Here is a 23,383-nt window from a genome sequence, read left to right as displayed (position 1 = left end):
AAGTAGTTTGCTTTCTCAACAAAATAGTGTCACACACCGCGGCCGGCTTGAGTGAGCAGAGGCAGGCGGCTTGAGGTGGATTCTACGAAGGAGCGTACCTTGTGCTTGCGGCCACCACATGTGACAACCCTGGGCTGGACTCCGCTTCGTCCACAGTGAAAACCGATTCGGCGATCCACAGTGCAAAGTTGTTGTATTTCCTCAGTGACCAGCACGGATCAACCCCACGCATGACGAAGCACATATTGTCCCCTTTTGGAAAGCCAAACAAAGTAGTTTCGCTTTCACAGTGAAACACACAGTGTCTATACAACTTGGCGGTGGCGGCAACAATACTTCAACGACAATAAAAGGTACGCCTTCTTTCTTTTGCGTGAACATCTGGGCGGCATTATGCAAATCTTCCCACACAGTGACGTAGAGATGTGTGGGCGTGTTAGAACAAGCCGTTTTAGAGGGGCGAGGACGAGGCTTAACTTTTATAAAGAATATCTCTTTGGATTTGAGACTTTAGTCTTTGCAACTTTACAGATCTTCTTTATTCACCGAGAGCTTGTTACACTCCAAAGAGAAAGGAAAATTTGAAATTGCATCATATGTCCCCTTTAAGTTTTAGCACAACACGCCATTTCATATAGCATTTTTATCGGCTGATCAGAAAACGTGGGTTGTAGCAACAAACACAATGTGCAAAGATCATTATAAATTTCTGACACTGTCAGAAAATGATCACAGGCTATTTTTGGTTGCAATACCGTGTCAAGGAGCAGGCTGGATTCAGATGCAGGAATAACAAAGTCTTTATTTAATAGAGAATAATCAGAACCGGTGACGAGCCCTTCCATAGACATCTTGTGTGGATGTGAAATCTCCTGCCACACAGTTGATCAAATAACAGTGGCTGGTACAAGCCACAACAGTGGCAGAGGAGATGAAGCCGGAAAGGCAGGTTGTTAATCTGAGTGAGAGACTGAGCACTCCACTAACAAGATCGCTGAGACCCAGGGTGGATGGATGCTGAAGGAAATCCTCGGGAATCTGAGCGCACAGAGAGGGCAGGAAAAAATACTGCAGCTACGAGCACTGGAGCCTGACGAAACAAGACAAGACAGGTGAGCGAGACCAACAAGACAGTCTGAGCAATCGAGATAAACCACAACAGTCTGACAAAAGATAGAGAAACACAGGGAACTATGGCCCCGTCCACACGGAGACGCGTTTCTGTGAATACGCACAAATTTTTTATCGGATAGGCGTTTCGTCCACACGGATCCGGCGTTTTCGTAAGGTGAAACCGCTATTTTTTGAAACCGGGTCCCAAAGTGGATAAATCTGAAAACGCCGCCTTTGCATTTTCGTCTGGACGGCTAATCCGTATATTTTCTGAAACGATGACGTCATCAGCCCACGTCTCCCCCAGTCAGACACCTATACGTCACGTAACAGCAACAAAAACATGAACAAACACTGAACGATTGTCTTTTTATTAACTAACATTAACACAGATTAATAAATGTATTGTTCCATGTTCGTTTGTGTACCACGCGCAAGGTTTATGAGCATAGTCCAGGTCTTCTTCTCCGTTTTTAGTGTATCTCTGTGGCAGAATTACAGCGCCACATACTGGTCTAGCATGTATACTACATCATTTTGCGGTTTCGTGTGGACGCGGATATTTCTTGAGACAAGGAAAAAAAAGATCGGATTGGGGTAAGCTCCATCTCCGTGTGGACGGGGCCTATATAAAGGGGAGGTAAATGAGATAACAAGAACCTGGTGTGAACACAACCCAAGCTAACGAGCAGAGAAACAAGGAGGGTGGGGAAACAATTACACCGACCATGTGCACATCGCGAGCTGTCAAATCAAACCATACACACAACAACACCCAAACATAAAGACCAAACAACAGGTGATCAGACATGAGACCCGACATACTGTGTCAATGGCCATCTTTGAACCTCTCTCACTGTATGACATAGGACCACCGATTAGGGGCCACAATCATAGAAATCACCACACTTGTTTCACAATGGCAGTCTTTCATATTGGACAGCCAGCCTTAGGAAACAAAAGAAATCAACAACAGATGCCAGTTCTACTCACAACATCACATTTAATTTCTTAGAGTAATTAGTTAATAGGATTAAATGTCAAGATAACCCAATCAACCAGTCAGAATACAACCTTATCAAACACACACACACACACACACACACACACACACACACTAAAAAAACATAGTGTCATACAAAATACTATTAAACAACATAAAAACTCTTTAGACAAACAACTTCATTTATACCTTTTGGAAATAAACTGTTAAAATTAAAGATCCGAAGAGCCTAAAAGTGCGTAGGCACATATTGTAATCATTGGCTTTCTTCTTCTTCTGCCTTTCAGTTTATGTCAGTCCATAGAATCGGTTGTGGAAAAGTTATGAAATTTGGCACACAGATAGATGACAGTCGCTACATTAACCACGGCAGGTTTGGAGTCTTTAACTCAAACTCTGTAGCGCCACCAACAGTTCAAAATTACAGTCATGTCTATGCTAATAACTTTTGAACTGTAAAGTTTAAAAGCATTATTTTTTTTCTCTGATTCCTTGACTCATGCTGCATTGGATATCGGCCATTTTGAATTTTGTTGTAAAAAAACTATATTTTTTGAATGCATTGGCATAACTTGGTGCATCTGAACTGAGGCCTGAAGGTACTCAAAAAGTTTAGAGGGAGCGACATCTTGTGGTAAAAAAAAAAAAAACAATTCTAATAGCTTTTTGATTAATTTTTGATAGATTACTTGGATCATACCGAGATCATTGACACCAATTATATGTAGCATTTGGACCAATCAGACACACAACTACTTGTTATATTTAACAAATAATATCTAACGCCCCCTCATCTAACCAAAGGGTCTCTGGACCCTTACCCCGAAATGCAACTATCACCTTAAAAAGGCAGAACAGGCCTCTGGTTCCATTGCAACCAAAGACAAACTATCTGATAACACTAGATTTATGGCCCAACGGACTGTGGGCAAAGTAACTCTTAACTCAAGTCTCTCTAAAACAGACACATAATGCTTATAAAAAGGGACTCTTCTCTAATAAGTTCATAAGAAAACCTCTCTTTAAATGAACACACATATCCTTCAGATTACTGTGTATATTATTGCTGTTCTTGTATATTGTCTGTTGAATTTGACTGTTTTATGCATGCTTATAATAGAACCACTCGTTTATGTAATCTTACCTTTATGTAATCTTACCATGTTCCAAACTCCCGCTTGGAATTTCAGCTTTTCTCATTGAACAAGCCCATCCTGAGAGGCGTGAACCATCTCAGACTTTAAAAGGCACGCACAATTCCACCCAAGTTCTTCTTCTTCTGCTAAATATTCTGTGTCCGTGTGGAGAGCCTGAGTTGGTGCATACCCCGGTGGGCCCCAACACATAGCTCAGGCAGTCTGTGGGTCAGTTAGAATCTGAGAAGTGAGGATGTGAGCTAGAATGCTTCTAAGGACACCCTAAGCATGTGCCAGTCCTTCGGCCTTGACTTTCTATTCACCAAAGATCCTCGGACTCAAAATGGTTTTGTCTCAACTGGAGCCCCAAAGTGCATCAGGACTCTCTTTCAAACAGGCTAGACATGCAAGTATCAAACTTAGTCTTATTAATTGATATATTAAATATCATTTACACCCTTTACAAAGGTGTGTTTGAACTTCTTAGTTAGGTTAGTTAGTTTCTTAACTTAAGTTTCCTTCAGGCTGTAGATCTGCTGAATATCAAATTGTATAATAGCTTCATGTTTTTATTTCTCTTCTCTTTACTGCTTAAGCTTGAACCCTTTTTCCTATGCCAACTGTATGCGTGTGTGTATGTGTATGTTAGACTAGTTTAAGTGTTTATGTAGTTAATTAAGTCTTACTTGTATCACACTTGAGGTTGTTTATTGTTTGCTCATAACTAAAGAGTCCCTAATCATGCAGATTTTAGCTACATGCTCTGAGTAGTATTGTACAGTAAGAAAGTTGTTTTCCTTAAACAGGAAAGTAACGTTCTTAGAATTGACAGGCAGTTGACACTGAGATGTAAAGTAAATACTTTGCGGATCTTCTAAATATTTATAATTAATTATAACTAGTTATGATTAATTATTCATATTCCCCATTTGAGCTGATTCGCTACATGTCATAATCGGCCTAACTTCCTGTCCACCATTTTAATTTATGTTCAAAACATGCTTTTTCAAAATCCTCCTAGACCACTTGTCCAATTTTTAACAAATTTGACTCAGATCATCTTCAGTCCATGCCAGCAAAAAGTTATGGATTTGATATGTCAGCAAAAAGTTATGGATTTGTTGATAGGTGAAACAGTTTTAATTTACTGCATCAACGAATTTGATGGCACGGTGCTAAACTTCATCTGAGGCTTATTTCTGCAAAGCTCTGACATACTGACACCAAACTTTATGTCTTTATGTCATTAGCCACTTTCCACTGTCAGGCCAAAAGCATGTGTGCTAGTGCGTTCCAGGCCAGTGGCGAATACTTTGGGCAAAAGTGGGCCAAGTGGGGCTAGAGGTGTGGTCATAAAGAAAAGTGGAGTTTCCCATGTTTTCATATGAAGCTATCAACTAGCATCAATATTTAAGTCATTTAAAACCATTTTAATGAGACTTTCAGACACCAGTGAGTGTCTGAATTAACTTACGATCGCGACCCAATGGGAATGTTACTGGCCCTTTAAATAAAGTACTTGTCAAAAGTATGGAAACATGATGATTTTGCAATGAAGTTTCTTCTCATGAAGGATGCATTTATTTGATCCAAAATACAAATCCTCTAGTGCCATCAACTGCTCAAAGTTGCTATGCATACTGTACCACAATTTAAAATCAAGAAATCAGAGATTTAAAACCAAAATTTAAAATTTTCACAATTTTGAATTATTCAAAGAACCACTTGTCCCAGACAGTTTGTTTGATTTTCCCCAAAACTGGCTCACATCAGCTTTAGATCATGCTAGCAAAAAGTTATGGGATTCAAGTTAGTCAAATGGTTCTCAAATATCACATGAACAAATTTGACAAAGAGCAAAGACAAAGAGAAACTTTTTGGTGTGAATTATATGGTAATAATCAGTAATATGCTTTCACACAAAAAAATTTATTTTTTGAATGTTTCAATATGGGTTGACACAAATGACTTTATGAAGTTCGTTATGAAGTGACGAGAATACTTTCTGTAGACGAAGAAAACAAAAATAACGACCTTATTTAACAATTCCTCTCCTCTGTGTCTCTCCAAATCAGCGTAGTGCCATTTTGGCAGTTCTGAGCAGTACGCAGGCGGCGTACGCTCTTCTGTGTCAGCCGCGCCACAAGGATATGTTTTTTATGTGTATTTACATTTTGTTTTTAAAGACAACAACACATCAGCGCAGCGTGGCTGACACAGAGAGCGTATGCTGCCTGCATTCAGGAACTGCATTCTTTGTGTACAAAAAGTATTCTTGTCGCTTCATAAAGTTACGGTTGAATCACTGACGGCAGATGGACTATTCCGACTATTCTATTCTTTTCATACTTTCCTGGACCTTGACAGTGTTACTTACTTGGCAGTCTATAGGACAGTCTCAAGCCTACCAGTTTTCATCCAAAATATCTTAAATTGTGTTCCAAAGATGAACGAAGCTTTTAGGGGTTTGAAACGACATGGGGGTAAGTGAATAATGACAAAATTTTCATTTTGGGATGGATTATCCCTTTAACTGGATAAATGAGACACAGCTGAATGAAATGAGAACTGATTGTCAAAGCAAAGGGTGATAGGAACTGAAGTCCAGGGAAACAAACAGCAACCAAGAAGCCTGCCCTCTGGTGGCCTTACATGACATTGACAGAAACTCAGTATGTGTCATTGGCACCTTGTACTAAAGGGGCAAGCACCACCTTGGTCAAACATTATAAAGAAATTTAAGAAAACAAAAAACAAACATTTGTTTGAGTAGTTTTGCCTATTGTCATGAGACTGATCTTGACCGCTTATGCTGAGCACATCGATACCAATTATGCAAAAATCAGTCAAACTTCCTCTCTGCAATTTTTCTTTTTCTTTGAAAACCTACTCTTTCAAACTCTGACCGTTGGTCTGGTGGTGGGTAACTCTCCAGGAGCAGGATTGGAGTCCCTTTTGAAGCTATTATATCAGTGTGTAAACGTTTTTATTTATTTATTTTTTAATAACTAAAGGGCATTTATTTGACCATGAAGTAAAAATAGCACGTGTGCACCAGACAAGCAATTGCTACTGAAATAAATAGGAGAGCTAACTGATAGCTCTCTCCGCAGACCTCCCTGGTACTTTGTATATATGCTACTAGTGTGTTCCCTAAACTAATACCGAAATAGGTCACAATCTTTTTCATCTTTAAGATGTCTATTTGATGTGCACGTTTTCATTTGGAGAGCACTTTTTTTTAAGAATGTTTGCAATATAATATACATTTGTAAATATGCCTCTAAAATGACTATAAATGTCAAAAATTCATTTGAATGTATGAAAGCTGCTCTTTTAAGGTGTTTGTCAGATGTTTGTACAAAAGAGATGCTTCCCAGATTAATTCATCTTTAACAGATGGAGATGTATATGTTCTTACTGAGAGAGTGTCTGTGGTGGATGTGCTTTGTAGATGTGCCTTGTGAATCTGAGGCTACTGAGGCTTCTTACTCAATTGCAGTTCACATTACTTTTTAAACTGTGGCCAAACTCAGATTTAAGGGTGAACTGTTCACGTCTTGAACTGACCTGCATACGCAAAACAACAACAAAGACTGCATGCGGCGCACTGTCATGCACAAGTGACTGAAATCAGAGTTCATTTATAACTGTTCATTTATAAGATGATGTGCAGTGAACACCAACAGATTCATGAGCAGGCGATAAGGAAGATGAGACTGAGGAGAAAAACAAATGTTTTCAATTATTTTTGATACTATCTCTCAATTTTTACTTTTATATATCTATCACTCCAAATAAAATTTCAATCTGATGTGTGGCCAGTATCATATTTGAGTCTGAACTGATCGATCCTGAACTGACCCACATGTGCAATACATCAATAAAAAGATGGCATACAGCATGTTATAAACATGGAGGATGCTGAATTCATTGTTTAACACGTTGATTTATAAGCTGATGTGCTGCGAAGGCCTGAAAGTTTGTGCACAGGTGATAAGGAGGATAAGAAAGAGAGTGAGGAGATTATAGTTTTTCTAGTTTTGCTTGTATAGAGCTGTCACCAAGATACTTAGACGTCACTGTTCCTCCACTGACTACTGTTATGGCTGTCTTCCTTATTAATTGAGTGACCAAAGAACTACTGGTACTGGTATGTTAATCTTTGGCCTGCAGTTTGAATGTAGCCCAATGTTGATCTTATTCTGTCTGTTGTATATTCAAATTAAACTAACCTTGTCTTTAACTTGTCTGATCAAAATAAAGTGTTCCAATTTCTTTAGTTTAGCAATATGTTACATTTATATATAAATTTAAGTATTAAAATCACACGCACGCACACACACACACACACACACACACACACACACACACACACACACACACACACACACACACACACACACAGACAGACAGACACACACACAGATAGGGTTTACTTTGTGTCAGCAAAACCAAAACGAAAGAAAGAAAGAAAGAAAGAAAGAAAAAGAAAGAAAGAAAAAGAAAGAAAGAAAGAAAGAAACATCTCCTTTTCAGGATAGCAGAATAAGGTATTTTAAGGACAATTTTGCAAAAACCAAATAAGCTTTACAGATCTTTATTGGAAAGGGTTTAAACAACATTTTTCATACTTGTTCAATGCATTATAAACAGTATAAATAATTATTGCACATGCACCTGCGGAACAGTCCTTAAAACCCTAACAGTTTACAGGCAGAAGGCAATCAAGGTCACAGTTACAATAACTTAGGACAGTAAAGAAACCTTTCTACTGACTCTGAAAAACAACAGAAATAATGATGCCCAGGGTCCCTGACAACCTGTCTGAGCAGAGTCCTGCTGCAGGGAGGCATGAGGGCTACAGATGTGGCCAGAGAAATACACTGCAATGTCTGTAATGTAAGACACCAAAAACAGTGCAACAGGGAGATAGGACAGGTGATGGTCCTTGCAGTGGCAAACCATGTGCAACCATGTGTGCCCCTAGATGTGTTCAAGAACTTGCAAATGTCTTGGTGGAAGAGTGTGTTGTATCAGTGGGGCAACATCTCACAGCAAAACCCAGCAAATCAGTTGCAAAACATGAGAATGAGTAGCAGTGTAGTACTTAAAGCTGTTTAAAAAGTTGTGAAAGGATGTTTCCATTTTGCTGAGTTTATATGTAAAAAAGGACAATTAATATATTAATTAATTATATTAATATATAAGAAGTTAATATGTATGCAACATAAATATAAGTTATTTGAAAAAAAAAAATACTGTACTGTCTTACTGCATAGTTCATAAATTTCAAACCAGACAGCACATTAATGACAAATACTCAGGGAGTATATGATCTTTTTATCTGTTTTTATATGGTATTTATGACAAATTAAATTAAATTAAATTATATATATATATATATATATATATATATATATATATATATATATATATATATATATATATATATATATATATAGTTAAAAAAGTTCAGAAATAATGCATCAGAAATAATGACACACAATGCTGCAAATATATTTTTCACAACCAGAGGGAGATGAATGATTGTAAATATTCTACTTGCTTTGTGGCCATCGTGTCTGTCATCTCTTTTGCTGACTCTCTCTCAGTCCCCACTAAACAGATTTCAGGTCCAATATTACATCAGATGTCAAGTTGCATCACAATTCTCAGGCACTGTTACATACGATAGTTCCATCACTCCTTTTACGGGATGAAATTTTTGATCCTTTCTCGTCAACACACCAGCAATGGCCTCTTTGCATTCCTCTTGATGACCGACACTGTTTCAAGAACATCAAAAAGAAGATATAAACTACATTATTGTTTATAGAGAATAGATAACATTGTTACAATGTACACAATGACCTCATACAGATTTACAAATGGATTTACTAAACTTTTCAAGAACCATGGGAACTGTTTTAACAGAAGGTCCTACAACACCTTCTGTGTACTCTACACACCTGTTTCCTCCTGAAGAACCCTTGTCTGTCACAGTTGGGGATGTAGATGTCCGGAATTGAATGAATAATTGTGAGCTCTATACTTTGGAGGACTGTGTTTAGCAGTTTGCGACAAGGACCCTACAGAATAAATAACAACAGCAAAAACATAATAAAAACATTTTAATTTCTGACTAGAATCAGACTGTAGGAACACTACATAAATATTTATGTAGAACAGTAATTTACAAAAATCTTACCTTTTCAAAATTGTCTTCATTGGTTGATGGACGATAGTCTGAAACATAATACTTGTAGTTTTAATACAATTGCAGTATATCTTTTGTTTAATTAAACAGCACATACTGTAGGTGGTTGTACTTAAAATATGAATTCAGGACAAAGGTTCAAACAAGCCATGGACTGTAAAGTGAAGTAACAGATAATCTGATAACATGCAAATAATATTCTTACCATTATAGAAATCATACCATGTTAATTGTACAAGATAACCATTTTGCAATACGTTTGCTGGTTTCTCATCCCTTTTAAACATGTGAAAAACTAATTTAAAAGTCTTTTAGCAATGTGTGGGTGGATTATAAATCCTTTTACTCATCCAAGTGAAAAATTCACAATGTTATGTGAAGTGTATTTACTTTTTTTCTAGTGTATACATCTATATGCGCAACTTTTAGGTTTAGTTTGTTTAGGTTAGTCAGTTACTCAAAATGTATTTAACCAGACAAAATCCATTTAAGACTAATCAATTTCATCTCAGTTAAAAGATATGCACCGAGACCAGTCCTCTTACCTGTAGATGGATGGATGTCAGTAAAGGTACTTTTGATGTTTTTGCAGACCCCTCGTCCCTGAAGCAGTGCCTGAAGGGGGCTTTGGTCTCCAAGAGGAGGGATACACCGAAGACCTTGAGTACAGGGTAGAGTGTAAACCCCACAGGGTTCACCTAATGCCAACACGGATGTGGTCTCCTCCCCTGATAAACGTTCACCTCTGTGGCCCTTGGGTTCCCCTGAGGGCCCATTACACAATGTACAGATATTCTTTAAGCCTAATACAAGGGAGTTAGAGCCATATAAGCTGAGTTGAATGGTAACCATAAGTGTTAGTAAATAATGAAAAGCAACCATCTTTGTCCAATTCAGAAAACCTCAGCAGATCAAGAACAGCAGATTTTTTTTTTTTTAATTTCAGTGAATGGTCTTCTCTCTTCCGCTTCTTTTTTGCTATTGATGTCCCTCTTTAATATTCAGTGGAAGAACTGTGGATGTGCAGGAGACATCAGGTGTTAAAAAGACAGTAATTAGATAAAAATTGCCCAAAAAATTCAACATGGGCTGCTTTTAAAGAGCTGAGATGGTTTAGGGGTGGGAGGCTGAGAGAGCAGCATATGCTGGGCGTTAGATAAGAGGTGGAGTTCTTTATAACTGAATCCCTCCCATTTCTGCCACAGCTCCATTTCAAAAGTAATATCCAAACTGAGCTGGTTTGAATTCATAAATTATGTGAACACTGATCCACTGATGCATATAAAGAATGGGGATGCAAATGGAAAGCTTTCTCTAGGTGTAATATAACTCCTTGGTGCCAACCCCAAACCAAAAATGAAACAATGTCTTCGCAAAGCATTTAACACAATAGAGACAAAACTTGACATTTGTGCTTTTCCTAAAAGCAGTATAAGGTAATGTGCTAATGGTTTCTACAATCTACTTAGGCTTACAATGCTTTTGGGAAACAAGACCTGTTTGGGGAATCTGGCACCTATTGTGCTTACTATAGTATAACTCTTGTAATTTCTGCTTGCAGAAGTATAAAGAAAAAAAAGAAAAATAAACCTTCACTTATATTCACTTCACTGTCTTAGTTGTCATTATTAAAATAAGAGCAATTCTGCCACATTGTTTTAATCAGGACATTTTAATCAATGTCCTGTAGTCTTTTTTATTTTCTATTATCTTTGACCTTCACTGCCTCCCAGAGTGATAGGGATAGTTAGACACAGCGTATGAGTAACAATATGTTTTACCCTTTTTATACAGTCTATGGTTTTACCTCAAGACTGGTATATTATTTAGATTTAGTTTGCACAAACTCTGTCAAATAATAGATAATAATCTAATCCAATTTTAATCATAACTGTTTTGACACAATGTGTAGTTACTATATAAAGTAGTAATGTCAAGTCTTTTTTATATACTGTATGCCAAATGGCTTCAGAACAATAGTGTGATGTTCTGGTTTGTGGTAAGATATTCAGTACTTCTACAGGAAAACAATTATTTTTTTTTTTTGAGTTGAAAACAATTGGTGTCTACATTTCCTTTCTCCTGGATTTTAACATTAAGTGCCACTTACCTTGGGATGTTGTGATGGTGTATTATATTAGTTGTTTTGGCAGCAAGACAAAAATGTCTCACACCCGCAGGAACACCCACACATTGCCAAGACTTGGGCTACTATAACAAATTGCTCTATTGCAATGTATCAATTTTTTTTTCTCCAATTGTCTCCATGTTTTTTTCCTCCCAAATCACACACACACACACACACACACACACACACACACACACACACACACACACACACACACACACACACACGCAAATGAGCAAAATCCTTTTTCATGAAGTCATGGTTGATCGCTTAATGACTTTAAGCCTGTTTTTCGAGAACTTCACCCTTGATCTGTCATTGCACTGATTTCCCCATCGAAATGATGTCATAATTAATCGCCTCAAGTAGGAAAATGAGCACCACATCACAGGTGTTCCTGAGTGACATGGGGAAAAATGAACAAGGGCTTTCCCCTCTAACCAGAATTAAAAAAAAATGTTTTACTGATATCCAAGGAAATGTGGTGTATGTGCTTTGTCAAACAATATCTTAGTATTCCTGTCATAGAATGGTTTACATACATGTTGTTGGCAACCAGCTTCATCTCTACAGCTACTGTACAGGTGTGCAAGTCTCCTATATTTAAAGGAGGGTGACCACACATTTGTCATTAATTATTATGTCAACTACTTACCTCAAAAAATGGCATTCCATAATCCACAGTACACAGGGAGGACATTAAAAACAACAACAAAAAGGCCTCTTGGATTAGCTGCTATGAAGCGACATTATAACCCACTTCTATACAGTACAGTAAATTTGTTTGAGTCTGTTATAATTTATTTACATAAAATATCATAATGCATTTATGGTTTAATCCACGAGGAGATTTTTGAACAACGCTTTTAAAAAAAAAGCGTTAAAAAATAATTTATATTCTCTAAAGCTGATTTATGACTGACTCTAAAGCTGAACTATGACTATTATTCAGCAAATAATGTCTCCCATATTGGGAAAATACCCCTGTCACAAAAAACCTTGCCTGAACAAGATCCATCAGAGCTTCATGCTGAAGTCACTTCACAGGCTGTGATGTTGGCCAGTCATCATCAGCAGTTGTGCATGCAAATCTGCGAATTAGTAAGATTTCTACAAACTCTTTATACATTCACCCATGCCACCGACCCAGCAAAATCAGCTTCTGGTTCTTCCACAGGTAATTCTTGTTTGGCTTTACTTGAAGTCTGATGGCACTGCAGCTAAGTGCAAGGGATATTTTATCCAATATTCCTTGTTTCTGGCACAACAACCACATTTGTTCACCACTGAAGAAGGTGTTTGTCATGTTGCTTCTCTCTGGGAAGGCTCTGGACTGGGCACCATCAGTGTGGGTAAGAGAGAATTACAGTTGATTTTCTCTCTTTTTCAAGCCAGACTCAGAGATGTATTTGAACATTCCGAGGGTGGTAAGGAGTCAACCAAGAAATGTAAAATTCATAAGTTGATTGCTGTGAATCACGATTATGATGTTGGCAACAGAGATTTACTAGACATGAAGGCTGCTCTTAAGAATGGAAGCACTGGTTGAAGGGAGTAAAACATCCTTTTCAAATACTAACTGACTATCACAACTTGGAGTACTTTTGTTCCACCAAGAGCTAGGCTGATTCTTCAAGAATGCCCTACTGACATTCATTTTCTGGATGTTACTGTATGCTGCCTCGAGTTCTTAGATGGACCCATACCTCCTTATGTTCTGGTCAACCCGGCATCCAAGCAACTATTGAATTTTTTTCCAGAACTATTTGAAGTTAAGTTAAGTGAAGTGAAGTGACGTGACATACAGCTAAGTATGGTGACCCATACTCAGAATTCATGCTCTGCATTTAACCCATCCAAAGTGCACACACACAGCAGTGAACACACACCCGGAGCAGTGGGCAGCCATTTATGCTGCGGTGCCCGGGGAGCAGTTGGTGGTTCGGTGCCTTGCTCAAGGGCACCTCAGTCGTGGTATTGCCAGCCCGAGACTCAAACCCACAACCTTAGGGTTAGGAGTTAAACTCTCTAACCACTAGGCCATGACTTCCCCCATCTATTTCTGGTTCTCTTATCTATGACAATGACTATGCCAACTTTGTACACAACTTTGACATCCGTACAAATCTAAAATTCTCTAAACAACCCCCAGCATGCCTTTTCAACATTTCACAGTCTTTTACATGTCAGTGTCTGTCTTTCATCTGGTTATCATCCTCAGCCCAATGGACAAACCGTGTGCCTCAACCAGGAGCTAGAACGTTTCCTTCGTTCACACTGCCAATTCAACCAAATTGACTGGGGTCCACTGGACTTGGCCCAGAGAGACCTCATCTGACATGTCCAGTACTCTGTCCATGTTTACTTCCTGGGCTACATCACTGGCCCCAATGGCATATCAATGGATCCTTTCAAGGTACAAGCCAGTCAACCCTGGCCACAGCCCATCACCCTGAAAGACCTGCAGTGCTTCCTGGGCTCTTCCATCTTCCATTCCGCTCTTCTGAAACAACAACCTTTGCTCTTTAGTCATCCTTTCTCCTATCAGTTCAATCTAGTGGACTCTGGACCAATTTTTGCATGAACTAAAATTGAATTAGAAAACAAATGTTTTAAAATGACAATTGTTTTTAATACAGTTCTCACAGTCTCTGAAAAGCGTGTCTGATCTGACGACGATAACAGGCTCTCACTTTTTCCTTTTTTGCTTGTAAACTCTTCTCTGAATGAGGTTTCTTTGTTTTAACAGCTAATGATTCCTCAGATGGTTGCCTTTCTGAACAATCTATTGTTTGAAATATGACCTGGCAGCTCAAATTCTAAATTATAATTATACCATCATGTTAAGGCAATGAGGCACTTTTGAACAGTTTTTAGTTTACTTGCTCAATAATTGATTTTAACTCAAAAATATTTAATATTAAATTAAAATTTTTAAATAATAATATAAATTAAAATAATATTAAAATATTATTAAAGCAATCAGTCAGTAGATAAAGATAAAAATGCAAAGAAAAAAATCACGTAAACAGTGCTTAAAAAAACAAACATGCACTGCATTAGATTTATATAGTCAAAATACATTATGCTAAGTTGTTTGCTTACGAAAAGAAGGAGGCCTGCATTTAAAATAAGCGGTACAATTTCTTTAGATACAATTTTAAGTCAAAACCAAACATATTTAAATAAACCCTTTGCCAAAATGGGCAAATAATTAAATACCTTTGACTGTTCTGGTCCCTAGCTGTATCTGCAAACTGTGAGTGCTATTCACAAAGCTTGCATACAAAAATACCTGAGCATGAGTATTTGAGTCTGTTTTTATTTCAATAGTTCCTGACTTGTCACTTAAGTACCAGTAACTGACGTCCCTACAACATATATAAATTGCATTTCATTACAGTAGCTATTTTAGTGACCCTTTAAAAAAAAATTGTTGACCAATAATCTAAATCAGTAACATGATTTTTACACTAACAAATCTATATATAGAGTATACACACTCACACACAACCAAATTAAATATCAGTGGTAGAAAAATTCTAATAAAATAATTCAGTTTGGACGTCTGTCATTATATTTGCTGTATGTAAGAATTTGTAGAGAATGGTTGCAGGCCCTCCAATCAAAAGCAGCATACTGCATTTGTTAAGACTGAAACAATAATCATCACATTATCTGTATGAAACATAAAAAAGTAGCACACTACAATAGTACCCTGTAGTACAGGCTACAGTACAAAATATACCAAATGTGCAAACAATAGCCATAAAAAAGGCTGTTGCAATGCAGTCAACAAAAGCATTCATAGGAACATTATGAATAATGTTATATAATATAATAATTATGCCAGAAAAAAATCTTACTTATGACAACAGGAACAAGAACCAAGTAAAACAGCAAACTAAGTCCACATACAAAACAAGGGCACAAGGACAGGGCAGTGCTGGCAGGACATGCTGGAGCAGATAGCTGCCACAGCAGAGTGGAAGACCACCCCAGTGGAACAGAGACAGGGAACCAAACAGACTCAGGGGCATAGATGGCATAGTTGGCCATAATAGAACAAGCAAGTAACACAGGGAGTTCAGGAATGACACTTCAAGACAGTACAAGCAATCAGGAGTAGGTGCTGCCAACTCTAGGTTAGACCACTGGGCTATGGAACACAGACACTATCGGACATGGAAATGGTTCATGGGCTCAACATCCCCCACTGAATGGGGTCCACTCATTCACGGATATAGTCTTCAAGAAATTATGACCCTGTCCCTGATGGAGAAGCAGACACTCTCCTGGTGGTAACGCTTCTGGCTCCATTTAGGCTTTGGTGGTCTGTAACACTGGTGAGTCATAGATGGATGAAAGCAGAGGATCCATGTGTGGAATAAAGTTTATTAACTCTTTCCCCGACAGCATTTTTTTTTTAAAGTTGCCAGCCACCGGCAGCAATTTTGATGATTTTCACTAAAATTTGATGGTCTCCAGAATATTTTGCTGTATGAATATTTGAAGACACCAAATACACCAAATATGCAATACACCAAAATAAAGATCAGAGCCTTTACTTTTAAACAAAATAAATCTGTTTTATTCTAGCTTAAATCATTCTTTTTTTATCAACACTTGAATATAGATAGGTTTAATAAACAATTCATAATTTTGAGCAAAAAGGTGAGAAAATCACATTTTTATCAAAAACTACATCTGGATAATATCCAGTACAATTATCAAAGCATAAATCCAGTGAATCGCTTCCATCAACACCTCCAAAGCTTGCACTGACAAATACCACTTCCGGGATCAACATTTTACCATGTAACATTATGCAGTTTTCATTTATATGTTGTCTATTGCTGATGATCACATTATTTTTCATATGCATCTGTTTACATAAGAGATCGCTGTTTCTCCGTCCTTTTCACATGTGTTTTTGTTTGGGAGGTTTTGTACTTGTTCAGATGTGTAATAGTGCCCCCTAGTGTATAACAATGAAAACACGAAAAGCCGTAAAAACTCATCAAGACGAGATAACTCATCAGTGGTGGGGAAAGAGTTAAAGAAATAATCAAACATACAAAAATTATATACAAGAAACCAAGAACACCATCAAAAACCACCAGATAACACCCAAAAAGGAATCACAGAAACACAAGGGCTTATATACACAAGGGTTAACAAGACTAAGTAGACACAGCTGGTAATAATCTGAATCAATGAATTAATGACAAAGGGAAACAGGAACGAAGCAAAACTGCAAACTCAAAGTCCACATACAAAACAAGCAAAACAAGGGCACAAAGATAAGAAGAACATGATTTTTTTTTCCATCAGAAAAAAATAAAGCTGAAAGAACTTAGGCTCCAAAGTATCAGCTAAATCAATAAATCTAATGATGTGATTTTTTTGTTTTCTTCATTATTTAACACTCAATGGGCATTTACAGGGTGATTGGTGATTCTGTTGTCCCAAAGATTGCAGATTTCATATTACATACTTCCAGTTGATCCTGCACCAAATGAGCAACATCCACTGAGATTAACTGAAAAAGATAGTAATTGTATGTACTATTTTTGTCCTTTTTGAAGCTGGAAACTTTTAAGCAACACTTTTATTGAATAGACAAAAACACAGCTGAATTATTCTTAAAACATCTGTTTAAATATTTGTTTAAAATGCTTTTTAAATAGTTTTAGAAAGAATATAGCATGTCACACCACGCAGAAAGTTCTCAGTGTCTCGGAAATATTTCATGTCATTTAACTATTAGGAGAATAATTGCTTCCTTGCTTTGTGCATGAAAGCTTGTTCATATTTGTTAAAATGGTGTTTCCTCAAGAAGTCGTTTCCAGTTATTTTTATTTTTTTTAAATGACACTCATTCTCCCAAATGGAGCAGCACAACATTTTTTTCACTAAATGGATAAAACTTTATCTGTGTTTACACTTAACATCAATACACTGTGCACTGGTCTTTCCACTGGTCATATACTCCATGTCTCAGGTCACAGGAATCTCCCAATATGTCCTCCATTGGGCTTATACAAATAACAAATATTTTCCTTGGATATTGTGTTTCATAGTGCTCACGCTCCTCATAGCAGACAGAGTGACATTATTTAACAATGGAGCCAGTGACCTCAGCATTCAATAGCGAATTGCATGTGCCATGTGTCAAACAAATTTAGCACACGGAAACTTGACTCAAAGATGGTGTAAGGTGGACTTTATTTGGAGCTCTGTATTGCATGTTGCATACTTGGACTGTGGAATCACCAGGGAGTTCACCTCAATCCGAAGTCTAAAGGATCAGGGCTACTTCAAGCATAAGACAGTTTTTGGGAACTCCTTAGAGACAAAACTGAAACATCGTTTCTGTTATCTACATGTACAAATTTAGAGATGGCATGGTCAGAATGCGCACGCACATATGCAAGCACACACTCATATATTGTTTTCACTAGCATTAAAATAGCAACTTTTAGAATTTATTAAACCAAAGCCATTAACGGATCACTCAACATTTCCAAGGGTCAACAAGAATCCTATTAAAGTTTGGGTGGCACGTAATCTGGTAGTGGTGGCATACACATTCATTTCAAAGTGATTGAGTGAATGTACTGAAATGCCTAAAGATGAAAAATGATCACTAAATGTCTGGCTGCTGCAGCATGCTTGTTGCCAGGGCAGCAGGTCAACAAAACAAAGTCAAGCTCTGTCCACACCTTACATCTGTGGTTAACATTAAAGATAGAAATGTAGGGATCTGTCTGCACTGTTGTCTAATGGGTTTGAAAGGTTGGAGGAAAATCTAACAGGAGAAGACAGGTAACCTTTGCCTAAGGAGGACAGAAAGGTGTGGTGAGCAATAATCAGATCTCTGTAATTCTGTATTGCACCATCAACTGTCCTGCTGTGATGGCTTTGGGTGTTATGGATAAGTGAAAGGGACAGAACTGAATCAAGAATCATGAAAATCACAGTTCTGTTTTTAATAAATGTAGGACAAAATGGAATAAGAGTAAGATGTGGGGGACAGAGAAAAGGCAGTAAAAGAAAGAAAGAAAGAAAGAAAGAAAGAGAAATAAAGAAAGAAAGAAAGAAAGAAAGACAGACCAATAACAGTCTAGATCTCTAAGTGGAAAGGGAGGTGCTGGCAGACTGTCAGCAAAAATAATGAGCATCATTTATGTATTTATTTACATTTTTCATAGCCTCATGTATTGCATTGTTTTAAATATGTGACACAAGGTTTGCTTGATGTGTTTCAGACTTTTATCAACAGAAACTGGGAAAGTCCAGAATAAACCACAAATCTTGGCAGTACCAGGCCTAACCACCTTCATTACAGTATAACCTCACTCATGCTTACATCTAAATGGTAGCAAATCCTTGCAGCCATGTGTCAACATGTAATGGAAGGCCTTCAGAGAAAAACAGAAGCTGTTTGAAATGAACAACAGAAAAGCACATGTGGATATGGTATCTGTACATCTTCATACATTTAAACATAACACATAGTACTTGTACCATTTTTGAAACACCAAAATGTATTTTTATTACTTTTTATGATATGCACTGTTATATTCATATTATTTCACCTGCACCTTTATGCTCAATTCATTCCCTACCTTCAAGTACAATGTCTATAAAAGCCCCTGTGTCTACAGTCTTATGCAACCTATAAGGGATAATAGAGGATCTTGATTTAACTAAGACAAATTTGTCTTAACTAAGAAAAAAAAAGGAAGGAAGGAAAAGAAATAATAAAAGACATGAAGCTGAGTTGGCATATTGCAAATTTTGCCCAGCAGGTCAGTTTGTGTGCAATGTTATATAAACATGGGTGTGTGGAAAGTTTGAAAGAATGGATTTCAGCAGTATTAATTCTCCAGAATAAGGTTACTGATCCAGTTATAACCATGTCATAATAATACTGTTAATATTTTTATCCCCAGTGGATTTATGATGGAATGATGGATGACACTTGTAACATTGCAGACCTGAATTATTTTGTTGCTCAATAAGGATTTAACATTTTAACGTCCTAATAGCTAGTTAATACCTATATGCAGACATTTATTTTATTCTCATGGAAAAACAGTTTGTCCAGCTATAGGCTCTAAAAGTCGCCAGGGCCGAGCATATCTGCAAACTCATAGAAAATAACCAAAATAATCCAAGGTTTTATTTAGCACAGGGGCTAGATTAACAAATAATCAGACGTCACCCAAACGAAATATTCCCTTACAGTTTAGTAATACTGTTACGATTTTTTTCACCAATAAAATAGATAACATCAGAAATACAATAACAAATGTAGAATCTACAGCATCTTGAAATTCAGTTTAATTGGTCGCACCCAAAGAAACACTGCAGTGCTTTACACCTACAATACAGGAAGAGCTAAATAAACTTATCACTGCATCTAAATCAACAATATTATTAGATCCTGTACCCACTAAATTACTGAAAAAGTTGTTCCTTGTAGCAGAACTGTTTCTCAATATTATTAACTCATCGTTATCTCTAGGTCACGTCCCAACACCCTTCAAGCTGGTGGTTATTAAGCCTTATTAAAAATAAATAAATAAATAAATAGATCCTAGTGATCTGGCAAATTACAAACCCATTTCAAATTTTACATTTATGTCAAAAATTTTTGAAAAAGTTGTGTCTGCTCAATTATGCTCCTTCCTGCAAAAAAATTATATTGATGAAGAATTTCAGTTAGGTTTCATTCCTAGCACAGAAACTGCACTTGCTAAAATTACAAATGACTTGCTTCTTGCGTCAGACCAAGGCTGCATATCATTGCTAGTTTTACTTGATCTTGGTGCTATGTTCGACACTATAAATCAATGACATACTCATAGATTGATTACAAAACTATACAGGTATTCAAGGGCAGGCTTTAAGCTGGTTAAAATCCTACCTGTCTGATCGCTATCACTTTGTCTATTTAAACAAGGAATCATCTCAATTAACGCCAGTAAAGTATGCAGTCCCACAAGTATCTGTCCTAGGCCCTATGCTATTTTCAATATACATGTTGACTCAGGTGCGCTGCAGGTGCGCTGCACTATCAGTTTAAGAATAAAAGCGAACGATCAAATTAATCAGATTAGACTGATAGATAATATCAGAAATATGCTGTGAATTAAGTTATATTTTATCACTTTAAACAACAGAGAGTGATAGTAAGATAGAGATTCTACAGAAAAACAAAGCTACACGGAACTACAATCACAAACCTGCAGCACGGCAAACAGGAAACAGGAATAACACTGTCCAACACTGTCCAACAGCGACACCCACAGGTATTTCTGGAAATCTACAATGTCAGACTCTGTTTCGTGTCTGTGTGTGTTTCCTTTCCTCACGTGCTACGTTTTGTTTATTTCCTTATTTGGTCTTCCTGTTCCTGTCCTTATTGTGTTATCATTTTTTCCAGGTGTTCCCAGTTCTGTTCCATTGTTCCCAGGTGTGTACCATTAGTTTCATTGTATTTAAAGTGTGTTCTGCCCCCACGTTTCCCATCCGGTATTGTTCGTCTCACCCCAGTGCTTCGTGTGCTTTCCTGGTGTTCTGTTAATAAACCAAACAACACAAAACTCAACACCACATGTTTGCATGTGTCAATGTTTACGAATAGATTAAATGAAACAGGACAAAATTCATCTTTACAAACTATATATCTGTCACACCCCTGGATTTATTATGTGTGTTTTTGCCCCTGTGACCCAGTTTCTGTCTCCCGTGGTTTGTTAATTTTATTCCAGGTGTGTCTAGTTTCATTCCCATGTGTTCCATGTCCCCATTAATTTAGTAATTCCATGCACCTGTCTGCTTCTCGTTATCCTGTCTTTATAAACCTTGTACTTTCAGTTCAGTTTTGTCGGGTCTACCAGTTATAAGTCAGTACGTGTGTCTTCCTCCTTACCCCTGTGTTGGATAAATAAAGACTCTCTCGATTATTCTCAACTCTGTGTTCCTTCCGGCAGCGTAGTGTGACAGAAGACCCGACCAAAAAAGTTTAAATTGCGTGTCTCCCCTCAGTTTGTTTTCCGGTTTTCCACAGTCCTTTTTTTTCTGTAGTGTTGTGTCTATGGATCCCCTTCTTCACCCCGAATTCCTCCTCCTCCTGCTTGAGCAGGAAGGTCGTTCTCTCAAGGACCATACGAGACAGTTCCTACTGCTAGCTAACATCACCAGCTACCCGGACGACTAGCTCTGCGTGTTCTATAACGCCAGCCTAAACTCCAAGTGCAGAGCGTTGTCGTCTGAAGATCGTCCTTGGGAGGAATTCGCCACCTTCGTGGAGTGGACTCTGGCGAGAAATGGGTCACCACTCACCATCTGCCTGATGAAGGATCGCGCCAGGTCCACTCTGGACCTAGAGCCCAGCCTACCATCTCCCCGATGTGCAGAGCGCATGCCCGAGCCCACAGATGATGGAGAGCCAGAGCCCAACCCATCAGACCAGGTGCAAGAGCCGGCCACCGCAAGGGAGAGAGCCGCAGACGGTGTGATTTGCGGCTGAGGGTGAGTGGACTATGGAGTGCCAAATGTGCCAAAATGAGGAGTATCTTATAGACTGGGAATCTGAACTGGAGGTTGAACTGCCCCCTCTCCCCTCTCCGACGTCTCCGCTGGTCCCGTCCAGCCGTCCTTCATCCTTGGTTTCCTCGTCCAGCCCTGAGGGGGCTCCCAATTTTCCAGTGCCAGTCCCCGAGTTCAATTCAATTCAATTCAATTCAAGTTTATTTGTATAGCGCTTTTTACGATACAAATCATTGCAAAGCAACTTTACAGAAAATTAAGTTTCTACATTATTTAGTAGTAGCTTATCAGTGATGACTGTCAGTTTATGTGTATACGGCAGAAATCTTCAGAAAAATCAATAAAAGACGTAAACAAACAGACGATTAACACTATTTACAGCAATTATGCAATCAAAAAAATATCAAAACATTTTACTTCCTAATATAATCAAAAGAAAAGCATCATCTGAGGTCCTCGGAGGGGTTGGCATCATCTCTTCTCAGGTGTTCTGGATCCAGACTGGAGCTTGTTTAAATCCTAGTTACCACGGGATGTAGATCCCGTGACAAAACAGAGAAACAAATAGAGACATAATTAGCGTAGCTGCTGTTCCAGCCAAGTAAAATTAATTAGTTTAACCCAAGCTAAAGAATAATAATGCGCATTTGATCAGATATAACTGCAGTCCAAAATTATGAGATGCATTATTTGAATGCTTGGGCAAAGAGGTGTGTTTTTTAATCTAGTTTTAAACAGAGGAAGTGTGTCTGAACCCTGAACATTATCAGGAAGGCTATTCCAGAGTTTGGGAGCCAAATGTGAAAAAGCTCTACCTCCTTTAGTGGACTTTGCTATCCTAGGTACTATCAAAAGTCCAGCATTTTGTGACCTTAGGGAGCGTGATGGATTGTACCATGGTAGAAGACTAGTTAGGTATGCAGGAGCTAAGCCATTAAGGGCCTTATAAGTAAGTAATAATATTTTGTAACTGATACGGAACTTAATGGGTAGCCTGGTCTTGTTGAGATATATAGTTGAGTATCATCAGCATAACAGTGTTATAACAGCATAACATACCATCAAGTTAGGCACATCAACCATAACTCCTTCAAAAACAGCCAGAAACCTTGGAGTTATGATTGATGATCAGCTAACTTTCTCAGACCACACTGCTAAAACTGTCCGGTCCTGCAGATTTGCTTTATTCAACATTAAGAAGATCAGGCCCTTTCTTTCGG

The 23,383-nt window shown here is 37.9% G+C and overlaps 1 protein-coding gene across 1 annotated transcript; it reads right to left on the bottom strand.

The window, feature by feature from the left end:
* Nucleotides 1-8,741: 8,741 nt before the first annotated feature.
* Nucleotides 8,742-10,499, bottom strand: LOC109051818 (insulin-like growth factor-binding protein 5). The gene is made up of 4 exons (XM_019069301.2): nt 10,018-10,499; nt 9,464-9,501; nt 9,225-9,344; nt 8,742-9,041 (listed from the first exon to the last, which is right to left on the bottom strand). The coding sequence occupies exons 1-4, from the start codon at nt 10,352-10,354 to the stop codon at nt 8,928-8,930; spliced, it is 609 nt and encodes a 202-aa protein (XP_018924846.1). The 5' UTR covers nt 10,355-10,499; the 3' UTR covers nt 8,742-8,927.
* Nucleotides 10,500-23,383: the final 12,884 nt, after the last annotated feature.

This window comes from Cyprinus carpio, chromosome B11 (assembly GCF_018340385.1).
Source record: "Cyprinus carpio isolate SPL01 chromosome B11, ASM1834038v1, whole genome shotgun sequence".
NCBI classification, from domain to species: domain Eukaryota; kingdom Metazoa; phylum Chordata; class Actinopteri; order Cypriniformes; family Cyprinidae; genus Cyprinus; species Cyprinus carpio.
The sequence above is the reverse complement of the archived record's forward strand: the minus strand, read 5'-3'. Positions and strand labels throughout refer to the sequence as shown.